This window comes from Bombus impatiens, unplaced genomic scaffold (genome assembly GCF_000188095.3).
Source record: "Bombus impatiens unplaced genomic scaffold, BIMP_2.2 scf_0264, whole genome shotgun sequence".
Taxonomy (NCBI): domain Eukaryota; kingdom Metazoa; phylum Arthropoda; class Insecta; order Hymenoptera; family Apidae; genus Bombus; species Bombus impatiens.
Window position 1 is genome coordinate 938,995 of NT_176683.1, and position 19,001 is coordinate 957,995.

The following is a 19,001-nucleotide window of genomic DNA, read 5'->3' on the forward strand; positions in this document are numbered from 1 at the left end:
TATTTTCTTTTTTACTACATGTATATTGACAAAAAAGTATGTTGTATAATGAGAGAATAAATAAATGATTTAATACAATTAATGCATGTATATTATATATTTTTCGTATCTATTTTTTACGTATTCCAAATTTGAATCGAGGTCGTTCATTGGTGTACTAATATTCAATGTCATTTCCAAACAACGGATTGGTTAATCTTATACATACGCCACGCCTACGCTCTACGTTATGGCGGCGCCTCAGAGAAATAAGGTACACAGTCTGTTGTGAAGAAAGAACTATGCTTTGTAATAAATTTAGTATTCGTGGTATTTTTGAAAATTGATGCGGTTCATCGTACGCGCTCAAAACGTGATAGACTATAAGAAAACTTCGAAATAATTTCAACATTAAACTGTGCAAGTTAATTAATTTACTACAGTGAATATAAATTTCCTATAGTGTGTCATTGACTCGAGACGAAGTGTCAAAATCGACTTGGTTTCGTGCTATGTAAAAATTTCATCAAGACAATTACCAAAAATTTCATTTATTAAACGTCACTCAATCGTTTAAAATCAAGCTTGTTTGAATAGCATATTTATTATCCAATTACCAAATTTAGTGCTAGTGTGATTTCCACGGAAATGAAAAGATGTATGTGACGCCAATGCTTTGTTTTCTTTTTGTCGAATAGTTTTCGTTCCAAGTGTTACGTTTACGTAGTGATTTTGATAAAATGTAACCACTGTAGCATTTTTGGCCTCTGTCAGTGTTTTTTTTGTATATGTGTCGCTTTCTCTTTTTGTATAAATATTACAAATTTGAATAAGAAACGAATCAGAATTACATATTTTTGATGTATTTATTGTTTGATAATTTCTGTATAAATTATATTTTTAAAGAATCAAGTGTAATACATAATTATATCGTCTTCCAGATATAAAGTAATCATTAATACCAAAGTCTTAAGTAAATATTTGTATGTAAATAACAGTTACAAATATTTCAGTTTTATATAACATCTTTTAAAGTACGCTATAATTTCAGGTTTTTAAGTACATATTCAAGTTAAATGTTAAACATCATGGCACAAAAAGTCTTTTGTATGTAATTAACTATTAATTTGCGCTTAAACATGATACCAATGGAAAATAATTATCAAACACTCGTTAAGATGTGTTTGTTTAATGTTGTTTATTACTGATCACATCTTTGCTGAGGTCAGAGAGTGATGCCGGTTCATCAGATCAATGTTAATCCGCCTGACCGGCAACCACCTCTGTCGCTTGGTCCTTCCAATAACAATAGCCCTGCTGGTGGTGAAGGCTTACCAGAATGGACAGCAAGGGTAACTTCTCATATGTATCTTTCTTTTTTTATCCATATATCTTTCATGAAACATTTATTTCCTATTTTAGTACTTCTTACTTTAAGACAATTACTCTGTGAATATTAATGATCAAATAAATTCTTTTAGTTTTATATCTGCATCATAACAAAAAATATTAATGAATAAATAAATTATTTTAGTTTCATATATGAATCACAATAAAGAATTTTATAATATATAAGATATATATTTACTTTACCTATTGATTTATGTTTAATGGAATATTTATTTTTTAGGAATCAACATATGCAACAGTAGTTACAATCATACCAGATCATTGTCATTCATCTGTAAGCACATTGTCCTCAAACAATCATGATATTTGCAGGTAAATGTAAAATTTTCTTATTATAAATTATCTTCAAACAACTCTTTCTTACTTTTTTACAAAAACTTATGTATTATAGCACTGCTAAAATAATTGTTTACGAACAATATTTATTATACAATAATGTATGCAAATTTTATATTCTTTTTTTATTACAGAATATGTCATTGTGAAGGTGAAGAAGGTGCTCCTCTTTTAGCACCTTGTTATTGCAGTGGCAGTTTACGTTATGTACATCAAGCTTGCCTTCAACAATGGATAAAAGCTTCTGACACACGTGCTTGTGAATTATGTAAATTCACATTTATTATGCATGCTAAAACAAAACCATTTTGTGAGGTATCATTTCTTTGTATTTGTTCTGTATATATGAAGAAATTTTCGTTCAGATTTTTAAAGACTAAACCTATAATTTGCTGATTCTTAATTTAATAAGTTTAGAAAAATTATATACGATATTAATCAATGATTTTTAGTGGGAAAAACTTGAAATGTCTGCCCTAGAAGTTCGTAAATTATGGTGTGCGGTTGCTTTTCATGCAGTAGCTGCACTTTGTGTGGCTTGGTCTTTATACGTACTCGTCGAACGTTCTGTGGAAGAAGCTCGACGTGGATATGTAGACTGGTCTTTCTGGACTAAATTAATAGTTGTTGTAATTGGTTCTACAGGCGGTTTAGTTTTTATGTACATTCAATGCAAAGTATACATTACATTATGCAGAAAATGGCGAGCATTTAATAGGTATATAATATTAGCAATAATTATTTCTATTTAGTTGCAAATGTTATAAATATCGACTATATTTTCTAGAGTAATATTTATTCAAAATGCTCCTGAGAAAGTGGTGCTTCCTCCCTCACCTACAGACTCTTTGAGAGAAGTAACATTGCCTCTAAAAGATCCAACTGCCTCTATGCCTGAGCTCAATCATACCTTATTACCCCGTAACATAGATCCTCCATGTGCCTCGCAGATGGTGAAACCGGATCCTGCCGCGCCTCCACAAAGGCACGACGCTCAATTGAAACTGTATGTATTTGATAAATTGTCCTCGTCCGAAGACAACTTGTAATACAATTGGGGGTAATACAAATGGCTGCTAATTGTGCACTAATGATTAGCAAAAAAAAATTGAAATGCAAACATAAGCATATGTCTAGAATGAAATGGTAATTCTAGACCGCAGTACGATTTTGAAAATCGGAGTTTCTATTTCGAAACTGTCAAATGTCCGCCCTTATGGAGCACCTTTATCTGAAACCTAGTACTTCAGTGCTTACATTGACAATGGGATAGCTGAAAGTGTTTAACCAGCGGTTTAAACATTTTCTCCAACTGTACATAATTATTGTATCTGTGATGTTATTAAATAAAATTTACCATATTTAAACAGTATCCTTAATGTTTATAATGAAAACTTGCGTCCATTTAGTAAAATTTTGATTTGGGATAAATAAATGAATAAATAAATAATGATGTTAAAGTAGACAATGTAATACCAATGTAATGTAATTCCTTGTATAAGGATTTTTAAATTTAACTTTTATTTTTAATTAAACTTTTCTAAATTATTATTAGAAAGAATAATGTTATATCAAAATAAAACATACTATTTTTAAAATAGATATTTTTATTACAAAAATGTAACTTGATTGATTACGAAAATGTAAATTGATTTACATTGAAATCTTATACATTTTTTGTTTTGTCTTATAAACAATTATTTTATTTTGATTAATTTTAAGCAGTCGACGAATTTAATGAATACACACGTTTAGTACTATACAAATTTAATTATATAAAATATTTCCTTTAATTGCTACCATTACTTATTTCTAAAAGACCGCCAATATTTTAATATGATATATGATTGCGTATATCCGGTCATTGTCATAAGAATGAAGTTATTCACAAGTTAAAAGTAATCAACATCGGTATTATTATTTATGATGTTAAATATTATATTAATAATAATACGCGAACAAAATTGTAGCATAATTTTCTCACTGTATTTATTTAATATTTATTCTTTCGAATAATTTTAATATAAATATAGGTTTTATAGGATGCATGCAGTTTTGTAGTTGGCACCTCTAGTCTTCCGGAATATAATGCGAGAAATTACACGAACGCACTGACTAAAGTAGTGATGAGTTACTGAGCGTCATTTTGTTAAAACTGTATCTGGAGGTAAGGTGAACATTTGTAATCCGTATTTAATTATTTATTAATAATCAATCCATACATAAAATGTATCTGATTGCATTAAGAATATCCTCAAATTTTATTATTGCATAATAGTTTTATTATTGGTTATGTTTCATAGTAAAAATTAAATGACGCATAAATGTTTATCTTGTAATCTGTAATGTTGAAAGCGTGAACGAATTTGGAAGATAAATGATATAATTTTTAATTGTGCAGATATGTACATGTATCTAATTTACATTTCCAAGATGAGTGTTTAAAAAAATTTTGATTTTGACCGTTTTACTTATTTTATACCGTTCGTTTTTTCCACGAGTAAGCGATGTAGCGTCACTAAAATGGCGATTACATTAAGTGTATTATTCGTGCAAAAATCATTATTCTTATAGGCAAGTGTATTTTCATAGGTACATTTGTTTATCATGTATTTGAAAGACTTAGTACTTATTTAAGTGATTTAATATTTATTTTTTTTCTTATTTATATATTCTCATAATATTTCAGGAGATAGATTTCTAAATTATAAATAATACTTTCAAATTTTATGTTGAATTCTTTTTCTTTCTTTTCTTGCCAGATAAAAATAAGGGAAGGTATCAAGGAATTAATATAAATTTACTAAGATAAGCAGAGATTTGTTTCATCTACTAAATATTCTAATAAGTACTGTTCTTTGAATATTTTATATACTTTTACATACTCTGTGTATCTTTTGTACATCCAAATTTCCCATAAATGCTTAAACATCTGTGGTCTAAAGAGTTATTACAAATTTGAAATCAAAATTTAATAATAAATATCATGTAGATATTTATTATATAAATATAATTTTTGTAGGTTTTAGTTCTATGTATAATATTACTTTTCAAATTTCAGCAATAATTCAGTAAATATAAAAAAAAAATGGCGGATAATGATGACCTCCTGGATTACGAAGATGAAGAACAGACTGAACAATTAGTTGATGGAAGTAGGGATACACCTGCTAAAAAAGAAGTGAAGGGCACATATGTATCCATTCACAGTAGTGGATTTAGGGATTTTCTTCTTAAACCAGAAATATTACGTGCAATTATTGATTGTGGTTTTGAACATCCATCTGAAGGTAATAATGTTACAAAGTATAACATACCAGTACTAAATTTTATATACAGTACTGTCTGCAATGACAGTTGACATTACATTCCCACGAACTGTCATTGGTGTGTGTACATTATATACTTATTAATTATTAATATCTCACTCATTTTTTTTCCTCTTCTTATTTCAATTTTTGGGACATGTACATATCTTGATAAATGCATCTGTGTGCAGATAAACTTACAGATTGTATATGCTCTTGCAGGCAGTACTGGATTAAAACTAATATATTAAAATATATAGATATTTAATATAATCAAATGATGAAAATCTGATAGGGACAACAGACTAGACATGAATGATTTGTCTATATTAACTGATTACTTGACTCGTATAAATTATTATATCTTTTATGTTAAATATATGGAGATTTTTCATATAAGCCTTATTTACAGTACAACATGAATGCATTCCCCAAGCAGTACTTGGTATGGATATATTATGTCAAGCAAAATCTGGCATGGGAAAAACAGCTGTATTTGTGCTAGCTACATTACAACAATTAGAATTAACAGAGAACCAGGTCTATGTCCTTGTCATGTGTCATACACGAGAACTTGCTTTCCAAATTAGCAAAGAATATGAACGATTTAGCAAATATATGCCTCATGTGAAAGTAAGCATAACTTATGTCAAGTATATTTAATTATAATTTATGTGGAATCTTCACATGATGAAATATAATTATCATATTAAATAATGGTGACACTCTTTAACACCACTACCTACCACTGACGAAGATTCTTATATTTATTATATAACTTAGCTTTATAAAAGAAATATGTTTGTGAATAATGATTCATTTTAAGTAATGTATTTACATTACTAGGTCGGTGTATTTTTTGGTGGTTTACCAATTCAAAAAGATGAAGAAGTCCTAAAGAACGTATGTCCTCATATTGTTGTTGGTACACCAGGTCGTATCCTTGCTCTTGTTCGAAATAAAAAATTAAATCTGAAACACTTGAAGCACTTTATACTCGATGAATGTGATAAAATGCTCGAGCTATTAGGTATTTATAAATACAGTTCTTTTTTTATGTATGACTATAACCCTGTTGAATATAAATTATATACCTACATTTATTTTCAGACATGCGCAGGGACGTACAGGAAATATTTAGAAGCACTCCACACGGTAAACAAGTCATGATGTTCAGCGCTACATTGTCCAAGGAGATACGTCCTGTCTGCAAAAAGTTCATGCAAGATGTAATTAAAAAAATCTTCCTCTTCACTTCGATCTTCGATTGCTCCTACTTCGTTGGCCCTGTATTCATACCCAGGACAAAGCTCAAACCATACTATAAATATCGTTGACGGCGCACCCGCGGGTTAGGCTAGTTAGACAACACTTTGAAGGAGTGACACAGAATTCAATAACGAAAAGCCCCTCGATGTCTCCGGTTGAAAGTCAAGTTCTACAACTTAAACGTAACAAGTTGCTGCTCCAAAGTTTTCCTCCATTTACCGGATGACGAGATATCTACTCATAAAAGGAACGATATCTTCGTTTAAAATCGTTTCTTGAGTTGATCAAGATGACGTTGACGATGTTTTAAAGCAATTTTATTTAGTTCCTATCTTCGATGTTCAAATCTTTTAAATTGTCTGCTGCATATTGAAATTGCCAAAGTTAAAATGATGTTCTGTATAATGTTACACGAATATTAGGAAACGTCATATATCTGTTGGGATGGGTTGGGTGGAAAAAGTTTCTGCAATTTCTATGGGCAGATGATTCAGGTGTAAGGGAGGGATAGATTTTTAAATGGCATAGAGCAGCATTGAAAGCAGTTTTCAATTGGGTGGGGGGCTAAGAAGATCTCAAGAAAACCTGAAGACAGAAGAGCGCAAGAAAGAAGATGCAAGAGGATGAATGGGAAACTGGGGTTAGCTAGGATGATGATACTGCTGCAATTACGTGGCATATATCTAGAATTTGTTATTCGCGTTCGTCTTATCTGTAATCGAAACAACATATTTTGATATTTTGCAAAAAAAGCTAATGGAAATCAATAATCAATTAATAGGAGTGAAAATGGAAGTGTTCATACATAGTTTGATCGTGTTCACTTCTATGTGAAAGCAAAATATAAATCAGTTTGTGTATCACGAATCATAAGCTATTTAAGTCGCGATGTAAAAAAGTATGTATCCCAGAGGCCGTTAAATTTTGTGATAATGAGCATACCAACAATAATCGAGGCCAATTCTGGGCATATTCCGAATATACTAGAATTTGGGAGAAGAGATTTGGCATCGAGTGGTCAGCGGATGTGTGACAGAACATTCATGGGTGCGCCTTCTTAGTTCTGTTGAGGTGACTGCTGAGTTTTCGTTGTTGGCACTGCCCAGAGATGGAAGTCGTCGGACCGTATGTAACCAACATGACTAATCCGATCGACAAATAAGCGCAAAAAACTGAGAATTTAAGCAAAAAGTTCTCGAGAAATCATCTAATACATTTTATTTATAGTTACTTAATATAAAATTGCCATTATCAAGGAAGCGGGAGAAATTGGGACATTCGTAAAAAAATACTCTACATTTTCACATCATTTACGTCACTTGTTAAACTTTCATTTGTAGTTCATTTTATATCTCAAATTTGTTTTCAATGATTTTTTGTTTATGTTTCTCTAATACTCGATTCCATTTGTAAATTTCGTTACATTTTCAACTTAATGTGTTACATCTAGAAAAATATTATATTGAATCTAGAAATTATCAAAGGTATGGTTATCTATAGGGTAAAATAGATAATCTTGTAAAAAACATTCTCTGCGCAGCCCATGGAAGTCTATGTGGATGATGAAGCGAAACTCACGTTGCACGGTCTACAACAACATTATGTGAAACTAAAAGAGAATGAAAAGAACAAGAAGCTATTTGAATTACTTGATGTACTTGAATTTAATCAGGTTTGTCCACAGACATCGATTAAGTGATATTTTTTATTATTTACTTTAAGATTTTCGTTATACATTAAGCTACTGTAATATTCGTTTCTATTTTACATCATTCTATAGGTCGTTATCTTTGTAAAATCTGTACAAAGGTGTATGGCTTTGGCACAACTTCTAACAGAACAAAATTTTCCTGCGATTGGTATACACAGAGGTATGACTCAGGAAGAACGGCTATCAAGGTACCAACAATTTAAAGATTTCCAAAAGGTAAATGTTGTCTAGTGTAGGCCTATTTAATATATATTTCATGTAATGTAATCATGTAATACTATTATTTTAGCGAATTTTGGTAGCTACAAATTTATTTGGACGTGGTATGGATATTGAGCGTGTAAACATAGTGTTTAATTACGATATGCCAGAAGATTCGGACACATACCTACATCGAGTAGCCAGAGCTGGTCGTTTCGGTACCAAGGTTAATATTCGCACGATATATTATAATGTAATAATACTAACATTCACTTTAATACTCGGTTAATACTTACAGGGTCTTGCTATTACATTAGTCAGTGATGAAAGTGATGCTAAGATACTGAACGATGTTCAAGAACGGTTTGATGTTAATATTACAGAGTTACCAGATGAGATAGATCTAGCTTCATACAGTAAGTTTACTTTAATATAAAATTTGAATGCGTAGTTCAAAAATTTTAAATTAATTTCGATTTTGTTTCAGTTGAAGGACGATAAATATAACATCATTCCCCAAAATAAATTTGAGACTACGATAAAGTAAGTACTAATTATAGTTCCTCAATTTTATTATAGATTATCTTTTTATCGGTGTATCTTTTGTTACAGGCACATGAAAATTTAAACGCTATACCGTACACTTGTCATTATGTATCCACATTAAGTACAACATATATTTTGTATCGATTTACAATTTTCTTTTCATTGATCTGACAAACCTTATGAACAAGTGACATAATCAAACTAATTATAGTTATGCTATGATTCTTCTAATGAACTACAATAAATAATTCACATTGTGATTGTACAATACTATTTTAACTTTCATTCTACGTTCAGTAAATAAGAATTGCGTGTATAAATAGAACTAAGAGAATACATTTTGTGTCCTCTTTAATACCTTATGTAAATGAAATAAATATTTCTCTTTTTTTATATATATAGTACGTTTAATATTATCCTAATTAAATTCGTAGATTTCCTCATAGGTGTCCTCTTTAATACCTTATGTAAACGAAATAAATATTTCTTTTTTTATATATATAGTACATTCAATATTATCCTAATTGAATTATTAGTTAAATGTAATTAAACTATAGAAATGTATTTTTTGCTGTACTTTGTTAATAGATTTTTGTTACAAAAATTGCTGTGTATTCAGTTTGTATGTTTATACATCTTAGTAAAAATTACTTACATAATAAAAGTGATAATTTTACATTTTGTATGAATATTTTTGAGAAAAAAAAATAGGAAACTGGAGATTTGCTATATAAACTAAAATGATAACATAATTTCATTTGGTTCTTGCTTTATTTTGAGATTTGTTCCCTCCTTGATTACCTCCACCACGACCAAGAGCAGCAGGGCCTCTACCACCACGACCAAAAGTTCCTATAAAAGAAATATTTATGTACGTATATACTATTTAATATATGTATATTTACATATATATTATATATGATTATACCTCTTCCACTACCACGACCTCGTTGACTTTGTCCTCTTCCTTTCATTTCTCCACGTCCCCTCGATTTCATTTGTACATCTTCTTTTACCATATCTATGACTTCATCAGGAATTCGTAAATACTTAATTGTACTACCTCGAATATAGCATTCAGGCATTCTCCAAAATTTATCGCCATCCTAAATAATATATGTTATGTAATAATATATGTTTATATATAATAAACTTTTATACAAATAATTTATGAAATATTTCATTAATTCGAAAAAATGTATCGTTATTGTACCCTGGATGTGCATATAACCTCTCTGAGATTAATATTCATCCAGCTATCACAACTAACTAAATGTCCATTATACGTTTCTCCATTCTTAAGTTCGACTAGCTGTAAAACATATTAAATTATTTAATTGAAAACACTAATATTGCTAGATTATATGAAATATAACTTTATAAATATATATTTGAAACTAACCATAGGATGGTTTTGAGCAGTTCTTAATAACGACAAAGGTAACTGAAAAATACAAATGTGAAGTAAATGAAGATAATAAAGTATGAAAATTGAATTTTCATCTAATTATTTTTAAATTTACCATTTTTTATCACTTTGATGTGTATTTAAATATCGCACGATCAACATCAAAACAAACCGTTCGAAATGTTTAGTTATATTATAGTCAGGATAACCAACTAAAATGTAGTTATAATATAGACCAGACAGTCAAATTTTTCATATAATTATATTTCTTGTAAAAAAATCGATAATCTTACTTTTATAAAAAAATACATTCAATAATTAATTTTCAAATATAAAACTATCTAACAATGTAAATAAAATTTGATTACTGCAGCTGACATTATTGGCTGTTGACTAGTGACATTCGAGTAACACTGCTCGTCTCGTTGTGCAAACTATAAATAATATTCTTTACTACAATATACATATACTTATAATTTTTATATTTTATTTGTTACAAAAGCAATGTTTTGTAATTACATCGTATCAAAAGTACCTACATTAATCAAATTTTTATTCGTGAATGCCTTATATCATCGAAAAGTAACTGCAAATATTTATTAACTGTTAATAAGTATTAAATTCATACAACATAATTTGAATTATATGAAAATAAAAATTAATTTTTTTCAGCTTAATACAAGATATCTTTTAATGAGAATGTAAGTGTACATAACTTAGGTGATAAATGACAAATGTTGGTAAAAGAAGATGCGAAAGCAATTAATTTTGCTTCAATAAGAATTCAAAATATGGGAGGAAATGTTCATTATGTGGCTGGTTAAAATTTTCAAGAATTAATTAAAAGTTTTAATATTAAGAGATTTGTATGGTTCCAATCAGTTCATTATACCAGAACACGAGGGCTACGAAATAAAAATAGGTATTTTTTATCTTAGAGAAAAGACTTACAAGAGATGGCTAAGAAATTGATTCGAAAGTAAATTGAGCATAGAAAGTAAAGCATTAAAAAGACCAGAGAATCAAGGGAATGAATGCATGGGAGATATGAAATAGAAGAAAAATCCTTAAAAATTCCAAACATAACAAATTCATCTACCAAAGATACTTAACAAATTACTTTTAATAACAAATATTGAAGGAAATGTACAACAAGAATTAAATTTAAAATAAGGAGATGTTCTGTTTTTAACTTGTGGAGAAAAGATTCGCATGGTAAATACATATTAATTTATTATGTTTCCAACATTCATTAATTTAAATATATATATATTAACATTAAACAATTATATATATTAACATCAAATTTAAATTACAGTAGATATCATTAGGAAAAGTACATCTCGAATTTACAAATTTCTTATAAAGTAAAAATCAAAAAATTCGTATAAGGAATGTATTATTATGGACCACCGAATTTCCTTTATTTTTGTTCAATACTGATAAACATTAATCATTAGAAACCATGCATCATCTATTCATACAACCTCATCCAGGTGATATGCAATATCTTATAAAGAATTCACTTTCTTAAATCGACTATCCACTATCCACTGTCTTATCAAGAAGATATTCTTGTTAATTAATTAACGAGCTTAGTACTTATATATACCTATATACTTATTTTAATGAGTGAAATACTTATTTGTTCCTTTATAGGTTAAAGGATTACATTATGATTTGGTTATGAATGGTTTTGAGACTACAGGAGAATCAATGTGAATTCACAAATCAAAATTACAAATAGAAATATTTTAAATGCTAAATATAAATGAATTATTTGAATATGAATTATTTATTATATAGATGAAACATTTAGAATTTGTTATCCCACTTCATGGTGGAATTGCTATAGGTATTTTATTTTTAACTTAAATATCAGCAATACCCAATAACATGGAATTATAGTAAAAAGATATTAAGAAACTTCTCAAGATTGGATCGTTTAATATGTTTAATCCATAATACCAAAACTATGAAAAACGATGAAGCAAGATTTAATATCAAAAGTACTTTTGGGGAAATAAAAAAATTTTGTCATATACAGACAATAGACAAATAAAACTTTTTGTATTTTTTACTATAACGTAAAATTAATTCTAAAAGGTCAGCTTGTTATGTTATCTTTAAAAAATTCTTTTCAATAATTTGTGTATATTTTATACAATATGTCTGATATTTTTATATACTTTATAATAATCACCGTACTATATGAAAAATCTGTTTATATAATATAATATAATGTGAAAAGTATTCATATATTACTTTATAACATCAATTTTGTACAAAAATGTTTAAAAACACAATTTTATTTTAAGTAGAATAAAATTCAATTTCAAAGTATTATCCATTTTATTTAAATTTATTTCATAAGAATCTGCCTTATAATTTACAATATCTATGAATATTGCGATTACTGCAAATCATAATACACCCGTTTATATCGCATTTTTATATTGTTATAAATATTGCGAAGAAATAATAGTATCACGAAACATAATGAAAATAATTTTAGCATAACAAAAAATATGATTGATGCTGCACTCAAAAGTATAAAAATTAATAGCTCATCTTTATATTTACTATGTCTGAACAAAATGTATAATCAACAGCTATATATCATAAGTGATAAATTTATTGCATGAAAAAGGGAATTACACGTATACCATATTAAGCAATATTTGCACAGCTTTAATTACTAAAAATTCTATCGATTTTACTGTAGAGATGTAATTATGTTACATTAACATACGTGTTACGTAATTTTAGCGATTAAAATTGCTATTCAACATTACCATACTGTTAACGATTTTGCAAAGTAACATAGACATGATCAGCCAGCAATAAAACAATATACAAAGTATACATACAACAGAAATGTGAAATTATGTTTTTCTATGTTAGGGTTTATTTATGTTTCTAAAAACGGTTAATAGAAATCAGCATAGAAATAAAATGATAAGACCAAATTTTAATGTACAAAAAAAGTGTTTTATTAGAATTTGTTTTTCTTAGGAAACTTTCACGCGTTCTATTTAAATTGATAAAAAAAAAAAAATCTTTTATCTGCGCAGTAAATGTTATATATAAATTGAACATTGTCATCAAAGATTCTTTTTCGTGAATTACGCTTAAAAATATGTTCGTTCAATAAAAATTCCCTAATAAACACGCTGATATGTTGTTATATTTAAAGTGAAAGAAAATTTCATCATTCTGTGTTAATTGTCGTTTCGACTTAGCGAACTGGAACATAGGTAAATGCGATCACAAAACATTTTGTTTCTTTCTTTACAGAAAATGAATTCTTATTTCAATTTTTACTGCAATTTTCATATAATATGGAAGTAAAAAGATTTTCTCTTTTAATATACTAAAATATCTGTTCATATTTACTATGCACAATACATGTTCCAAGTATTCAAGAATAATTCAATATCATAAATCGTTTAAATGTTTCAGAACGATATAAAAAAAAAGAAAGTTTCCAAAGTTAATTTCCTGCTAAAATGTAAGCGTTAAATGTGTGCATATTTTAACTCATCAATGGAAGAAGATGCATTTCTCATAAGAGAAATTTCTCGTAAGATTTCTCATAACAGAAATTTCCATTTTATAATGACAACACGTTTGTTTTCGTATGTTCCTAGTTCTCTAAGAATCTATAATGCACTATTACGCATAACGTGTTAATTAATCGGCTTAACTCTTACGCAGAATAACGTAAAATTCAATTAAAAATTAGTACGAATATGACTACATTTCATCTACAAAACACGCATGTCGACTGTTATCCCATTACCAAAACTTAACGTAGGAACTTAGAAATCTCCCAAAAACTAGAACGTTTCAAAATAAATGTTTCTAAATATAGAATAATTGAACATAGATTAATTACTTCAGTGAATCATCACATTTAGTATCTTTTGTTTACTTTTGCGTCTTTCTTTTTTTAAGTGCATTTTAATAAAACGTTCTCATAATTGTTAAAATTCATTCGATTGACACAATATACACCTAATCTTAATTCAGTTCTAAATCCCTATGTTAAGTGGCCGCATAAATCGATGGTCATGACAGAGGCGTAAATGAGTGATATTGTATAGTTTAGAAATAATATTTCTTTTACTTCATTCAAATAGTTAAATATGACAAAAATTAAACTAAATGGTTTAACAAAAAAAGTTCTTGGCTCGTACAATATTACCTTCTTTTTTATAGATTGTGTATCCCCGTTGTGGACAATAAAATGTAAATATACAATCACTAAATGAAGACTGATGTTTATAAAAAAAAAATATCATATTATTTTGTTTTTATATATACAACTCTACGAGGATTTGTACAATCTCAGGAAAAAAGAATCGTTTATTTATGCCCCTGACTGACGCTTTAAACGTGGAAACAAATTGAAGTGGACTTATAACCACTGAAAAATCTAATCGATCAATGATCAATTTCCGCGTCTCCGCTCACGGAAGAACGTAAATTTATCGATTAGATAATGTTCCGTCGTTAACTTGCCAGAATATATACAAGTTGTCGCTTTTTCCGTTTGGGAACACAGTGTTTCGCATGTTAAACGATTTACAGAAATTCGTATTCGAGATTATTCTTGGCATGGGCTTGAATTTATTCAATTATATTTGGCAGTATGAAAGTATTTTAATCTATATACGTGGATCGATCATGGTACTTTCAAAACGATTTGATTTCTTCGAGTCTATCTTTCGGGTGCCATATGAAATCTTTGCTTCGATCTGATTCGTTAAATTCGGCGTATATTCGTCTTCTTTTTTGTTAATTACGTACAATACACGTTTTTAAATAACAATCGTATTTCTTCATTTTCGCATGTTCAACGTAGACCGCAATCTTTGCGTACACTGTTTCGCCACTTAGAAAAATACTATTTTACAAGATGTGGCGAACTCTCGTGCATTGGCGCACAAGTAATGCATTCAAGAGCTCGCCGACCTCGAAGATATACAAGCGAACACATTACACACAAAGAGACATTCGTACACGCACTCATACACTGTTGTAGAATCAATAGACAATACGCAAATATGCAACACAATCATACATGTTACACATACGTATGCGTTTTTTTCGTATAGAATAATACAATCATCTACTCTTGCATAAGGTATGTTAAGGAAAACATCTAGAAATTCTAGAGGACATTGTGGATATAATGATATATACACGTATGATGAAGGCAGGGCTATATAATCGAACAGACAGAATGTGCACGAGCAGTGTTGTAAATATGTAGTACAAGTCATACAATTTTGTGTGATATTCTTTTCGACGCGGTTTTCGCGATATCTTCAGTTTTTTATCCTAAGCAAACAATACAATTTCGATAATTTATTAAGTATGGACTTATATACGTATAGAATGAAACGAAACAGCCATTTAACTACAATTATATCATATTAAAAGGATGGATTGTCGAACTTTTTTTTTTTCTTTTTTATATCTTTTTCTCTTTTTTAATTTGTAATAAAATGCTGCCTGTTCATTCCAATGCACCTGTTGTCTTATAGTAAAATGCTTTATCGCATACATGTAAACATTAAAATTTACCGAACTACTGTGTGAAAATGATTAGACTTAACTGCACTTCCTACCATCATCGAATGTTTTCTCACCCGGCCCGCCGGTTCCACGCATGTAGATTAAAAATGATACCGTATCTAGAATAATACATATACAATAACATAAGTGCCAACGTTGGCAGTATACTTTCAGAATTATTATACCTTTATCGCATGGAAGTAGTAGAAACACGAGATACTTTACTGCCGTCAACGAAGTGTCTATTTAAGACATTTTACATGTTTATTGCGCATAATAAATAAGCTCGATATCCTATCGTTCTTGCGCGCAACGAGGTCGTATAATCATTGAATTTCAAGTGAACGCCCGTTCATAATGAGGTTACGAAAAATATCCCTGATTTCGGACGGCCACTAGCAAATTTAATTAATGAATCAATTTGTTGAGATATGTGTTAATGCAATATGATTACAACAATTTCTCCATGCGCGATATCAGCGACTACAATTCTTCTTTTCATCAACCAATTATGTATCATAGAATAAAATGTAAAATTTCATATAGTAGATATAGAATTCGATTTGTTTTCGAAGTATTAATAAAAGAACTATTTTTTTTTCTTTTTTTGTGCTGTACAAACTTATGTCAAGTGAAAAACATCAAAATGTTTCAATTAAAAAATCTATACAAATATATTCTATTGGTAATATAATATATGTTAATTTCTTTTTTAGTGCAGTGAATCAAAATAATTATTGAAGTTATTGGTTTTGCCAAAGTATGGTCAAACTGTTCAGATGTCTGTATGGTATAGATAATTCTGTATCGTTACTACACACAGGTACACAAGAAGGAATTATGTACACAAGATGACATATCCAAATACTAGCAATATTTGTAGCATACTTTGAGAAATAAGAGAAGTGATGGTGTATCACGATTTTTAAATATTGGCAAGGTATTATGATGGTCACGTTCATCGCGCCACAGAGTATATGACGATGAAGATGAAAATGGCAAAATACATAAACCATGCATGACATACTCAAAGCAAGCCAATGAGCCAAGCGGGCCAATTTCCTGGATATTGTAGCCATTTTTTCTGCTGCTTGGGTTTGTTCCAGCACCGGCGTCTCATACGTCGGTTAGTTAACCTCGTACATAATGTAAATGCAATTTCTGCTCATTTGAAATACCCAAGAATTATTGTTATTCCCTCCTTGAACCGATGTCATTTTCAGTTCCTTCTTGCACAAAATTAGGTAAATTCTAGCAAGCATTGCCCAGTATTTGATGCATTGATTTTATGCATTTTCGTCAATAGTAGGCAACCAAAATGCCATATTGGTACAGGCAGATGCTAACATCATATACTTAGGATTAAATTGAATACACTGAACTGGTGCAGGGTGATCTCCATTAAGCACACAAACTTTGTATCCAGTTTCAGCATTCCATACATGCACTCTCCCATCTGTGGATCCACTAAATACAAACTGTGAATCAGGACTAAAGCTGGCTTCAATTGCAATTCCTTTGTTGTTCAAATAACCAGCAAATGTTTGTAGCGGAGTACCATGAAAGGCATCAATCAAACGGATTGTGCTGCCATTTGTAGAGATCAAAATGGTTTTACCATCTCTACTAAACTTTAGTCCTGTCCAATCACATTCCTTCTCTTGAGATAATTTAAATGTAACAAATGGCCCTTTGTCGAAACTGCGTAGATCATACAGCTTCAAGAACTCTGAATTGACACCTGCTGCGAAAATCAGACCCTCTGGATCATATGCAGCAACTGGACGTCCCGAAACATTCATAACACCATGACAATTAGGAGAACGTAAATCCCATAGTCTTAATGATTTATCTAAAGATCCAGAAAGAAATGTATCTTCTATAGGGCTGATACATAACGATACAACTTTCTTGCTATGACCTGGGAAATATCTGATATACTTATTATCATGCAAGCTTAGATAACGGATGGTGTCATCAATTTTTGTACTGCTGTGTATCGCAGTATTCTTTGCATGGGTGAAATGGATTAAATCTACACCATATTTCTTGGAATTGACTGTACGCACCTGAGTGCCTTTCTCACAGTCATATATCACGATCTGGTCATCTTCCGAGCAGGAGATCAAAGTATCCCCGTTTGGTGAAAAATCGATGCTATTTATGCGATCGGAATTTTCACGGAAAACTTTGGCCACCTTGAAGCTCCTCACCACGTGGTCAACGAGCTTCATGGTGATGGACGGCGCGTTCTCCCTTTCGTGCCGTCCTCTTAACCTCCCCGCTTCCGCAATTTCTTTTTCCTTTCTTCTAATATAGTCTAGGCGCCGAAGCGCGAAGCTTCAGCGGAGGGGTCAGGGGTTTGTCTATGTACCACTGTTATTCACCTCGCGGGAAGAAAAAACTCGCGGGGAGTTCAAGAGGTCAAAGAATCCAAAACGCAGCTCAACTATCACCTTGTTAACCTCCGGACTTTCTTGATTTCTCTTTTACCCGACTATCAGAGTTACTTCTCAATCCGAACTTGATTTCCTTTAATTTGACAAAAGGGCTCCTTCCAATGTCTCCTCTCTTTCCTACGAACGGACGCCGTCGGCAGACTAGCGCACACAGCACGCACAAATTCTGCCAACTGTTTAGAGAAATGGATGACGAATTACCGTGAACTGTTCTCAAGATACTGTAGATTCATACCGTGAGTAAAGCTATCGATCTGCGTTGACGTCGATGTAATGCCCGCCTCCTAAGAAACTGTTTTATCAGAAGGAACAGAGAATTTGAAATTTATTTAAATCCCTAATTGCTAAATTAAAACTTTTTCCCTCAAGTAGTAGTTATGAGAAATGTTATTAACTGATTAAATTTGTTATCACGATAATGTGAAATTAATATCTTTCTCAGTCGTCTTTTTTTTATTATGTACTGGATGTGAGATGTTATATTTAGACAATGAATTTTTATGCATTTATAGGAAATTTAAAATTGCAAAAATGCAAATATTGCACATATTATGCAGAAAATATACAAAATATCCGAAGTGTAGAACTTATTATGATATTCAGTAGAAGAAATAAATTTCTACTGAGACTTCATTTGTTTAATTAGCTTTACAAAAAATGAATAAAATTTCATTGTCTAATTATATTTTATCTTAGTTATGGTATAGTATTATGTATATGAATTACTTAATAAAATATTATAATAAGTATGCAAAAAATATTTATTAAAGCAATTTAATTTCTATCCTTCA

At 30.0% G+C, this 19,001-nt stretch overlaps 4 protein-coding genes and 1 long non-coding RNA gene across 13 annotated transcripts; 3 read left to right on the plus strand and 2 right to left on the minus strand.

The window, feature by feature from the left end:
* Window positions 1-210: 210 nt before the first annotated feature.
* On the plus strand, window positions 211-3,097 carry LOC100748249 (E3 ubiquitin-protein ligase MARCH8). Of its 3 annotated transcripts, XM_024367052.2 has the most exons (7): window positions 216-637; window positions 921-952; window positions 1,031-1,331; window positions 1,610-1,701; window positions 1,860-2,040; window positions 2,178-2,443; window positions 2,513-3,097. In XM_024367052.2, exons 3-7 carry the CDS (start codon window positions 1,215-1,217, stop codon window positions 2,772-2,774), a joined length of 918 nt encoding a protein of 305 aa, XP_024222820.1. In that variant the 5' UTR covers window positions 216-637; window positions 921-952; window positions 1,031-1,214; the 3' UTR covers window positions 2,775-3,097. The 3 variants fall into 3 exon arrangements, with proteins under 3 accessions (XP_003488816.1, XP_024222820.1, XP_012239981.1); XM_003488768.4 differs by lacking the exon at window positions 921-952 and having other exon boundaries at window positions 211-637; XM_012384558.2 differs by lacking the exon at window positions 921-952 and having other exon boundaries at window positions 226-296.
* Window positions 3,098-3,756: 659 nt separating this feature from the next.
* LOC100748363 (ATP-dependent RNA helicase WM6) lies at window positions 3,757-9,153 on the plus strand. 4 transcript variants are annotated; one of them, XR_001102218.3, is made up of 11 exons: window positions 3,757-3,892; window positions 4,787-5,015; window positions 5,446-5,666; window positions 5,880-6,063; window positions 6,144-6,262; window positions 7,843-7,974; window positions 8,083-8,229; window positions 8,303-8,440; window positions 8,513-8,630; window positions 8,702-8,773; window positions 8,820-9,153. XR_001102218.3 is itself a non-coding variant. In XM_033320294.1 (11 exons), exons 2-10 carry the CDS (start codon window positions 4,814-4,816, stop codon window positions 8,713-8,715), a joined length of 1,275 nt encoding a protein of 424 aa, XP_033176185.1. In that variant the 5' UTR covers window positions 3,757-3,892; window positions 4,787-4,813; the 3' UTR covers window positions 8,716-8,757; window positions 8,827-9,153. The 4 variants fall into 4 exon arrangements, 2 of the variants coding, with proteins under 2 accessions (XP_033176185.1, XP_012239979.1); XM_033320294.1 differs by having other exon boundaries at window positions 8,702-8,757; window positions 8,827-9,153; XM_012384556.3 differs by having other exon boundaries at window positions 8,702-8,750; window positions 8,794-9,153.
* A 188-nt stretch (window positions 9,154-9,341) lies between these two features.
* Window positions 9,342-10,406, minus strand: LOC100748484 (U6 snRNA-associated Sm-like protein LSm4). Its single transcript, XM_003488770.4, has 5 exons — window positions 10,284-10,406; window positions 10,163-10,204; window positions 9,974-10,072; window positions 9,689-9,866; window positions 9,342-9,612 (listed from the first exon to the last, which is right to left on the minus strand). Exons 1-5 carry the CDS (start codon window positions 10,284-10,286, stop codon window positions 9,515-9,517), a joined length of 420 nt encoding a protein of 139 aa, XP_003488818.1. The 5' UTR covers window positions 10,287-10,406; the 3' UTR covers window positions 9,342-9,514.
* A 188-nt stretch (window positions 10,407-10,594) lies between these two features.
* Window positions 10,595-11,947, plus strand: LOC100748725. Of its 3 annotated transcripts, none has more exons than XR_002946516.2 (4): window positions 10,595-10,750; window positions 10,841-10,987; window positions 11,107-11,383; window positions 11,828-11,947. It is a non-coding gene; the product is annotated as an uncharacterized LOC100748725 (long non-coding RNA). The 3 variants fall into 3 exon arrangements; XR_002946515.2 differs by having other exon boundaries at window positions 10,596-10,750; window positions 10,841-10,869; XR_004461563.1 differs by having other exon boundaries at window positions 10,841-11,383.
* A 2,182-nt stretch (window positions 11,948-14,129) lies between these two features.
* On the minus strand, window positions 14,130-18,424 carry LOC100748604 (WD repeat-containing protein 82). 2 transcript variants are annotated; one of them, XR_004461562.1, is made up of 2 exons: window positions 15,937-18,424; window positions 14,130-15,870 (listed from the first exon to the last, which is right to left on the minus strand). XR_004461562.1 is itself a non-coding variant. In XM_003488771.4 (1 exon), the coding sequence occupies exon 1, from the start codon at window positions 17,983-17,985 to the stop codon at window positions 17,038-17,040; it is 948 nt and encodes a 315-aa protein (XP_003488819.1). In that variant the 5' UTR covers window positions 17,986-18,424; the 3' UTR covers window positions 14,130-17,037. The 2 variants fall into 2 exon arrangements, 1 of the variants encoding a protein (XP_003488819.1); XM_003488771.4 differs by having other exon boundaries at window positions 14,130-18,424.
* Between the last annotated feature and the right edge of the window lie 577 nt (window positions 18,425-19,001).

Bases quoted from the DNA above. Each gene is read 5' to 3' on its own strand.
- LOC100748363 (XM_033320294.1), top strand. From the start codon at position 4,814: ATGGCGGATAATGATGACCTCCTGGATTACGAAGATGAAGAACAGACT. The intron at 6,064-6,143 runs GTATTTATAAAT...ATTTATTTTCAG, and splicing joins TAAAATGCTCGAGCTATTAG to ACATGCGCAGGGACGTACAG. The intron at 7,975-8,082 runs GTTTGTCCACAG...ATCATTCTATAG, and splicing joins ATGTACTTGAATTTAATCAG to GTCGTTATCTTTGTAAAATC.
- LOC100748484 (XM_003488770.4), bottom strand. The intron at 10,073-10,162 runs GTTAGTTTCAAA...TATGTTTTACAG, and splicing joins CTGCTCAAAACCATCCTATG to CTAGTCGAACTTAAGAATGG. The intron at 9,867-9,973 runs GTACAATAACGA...TATATTATTTAG, and splicing joins AGGTTATATGCACATCCAGG to GATGGCGATAAATTTTGGAG.
- LOC100748604 (XM_003488771.4), bottom strand. From the start codon at position 17,985: ATGAAGCTCGTTGACCACGTGGTGAGGAGCTTCAAGGTGGCCAAAGTT.
- LOC100748249 (XM_003488768.4), top strand. From the start codon at position 1,215: ATGCCGGTTCATCAGATCAATGTTAATCCGCCTGACCGGCAACCACCT. The intron at 1,702-1,859 runs GTAAATGTAAAA...TTTTTATTACAG, and splicing joins AACAATCATGATATTTGCAG to AATATGTCATTGTGAAGGTG. The intron at 2,444-2,512 runs GTATATAATATT...TATATTTTCTAG, and splicing joins AAATGGCGAGCATTTAATAG to AGTAATATTTATTCAAAATG.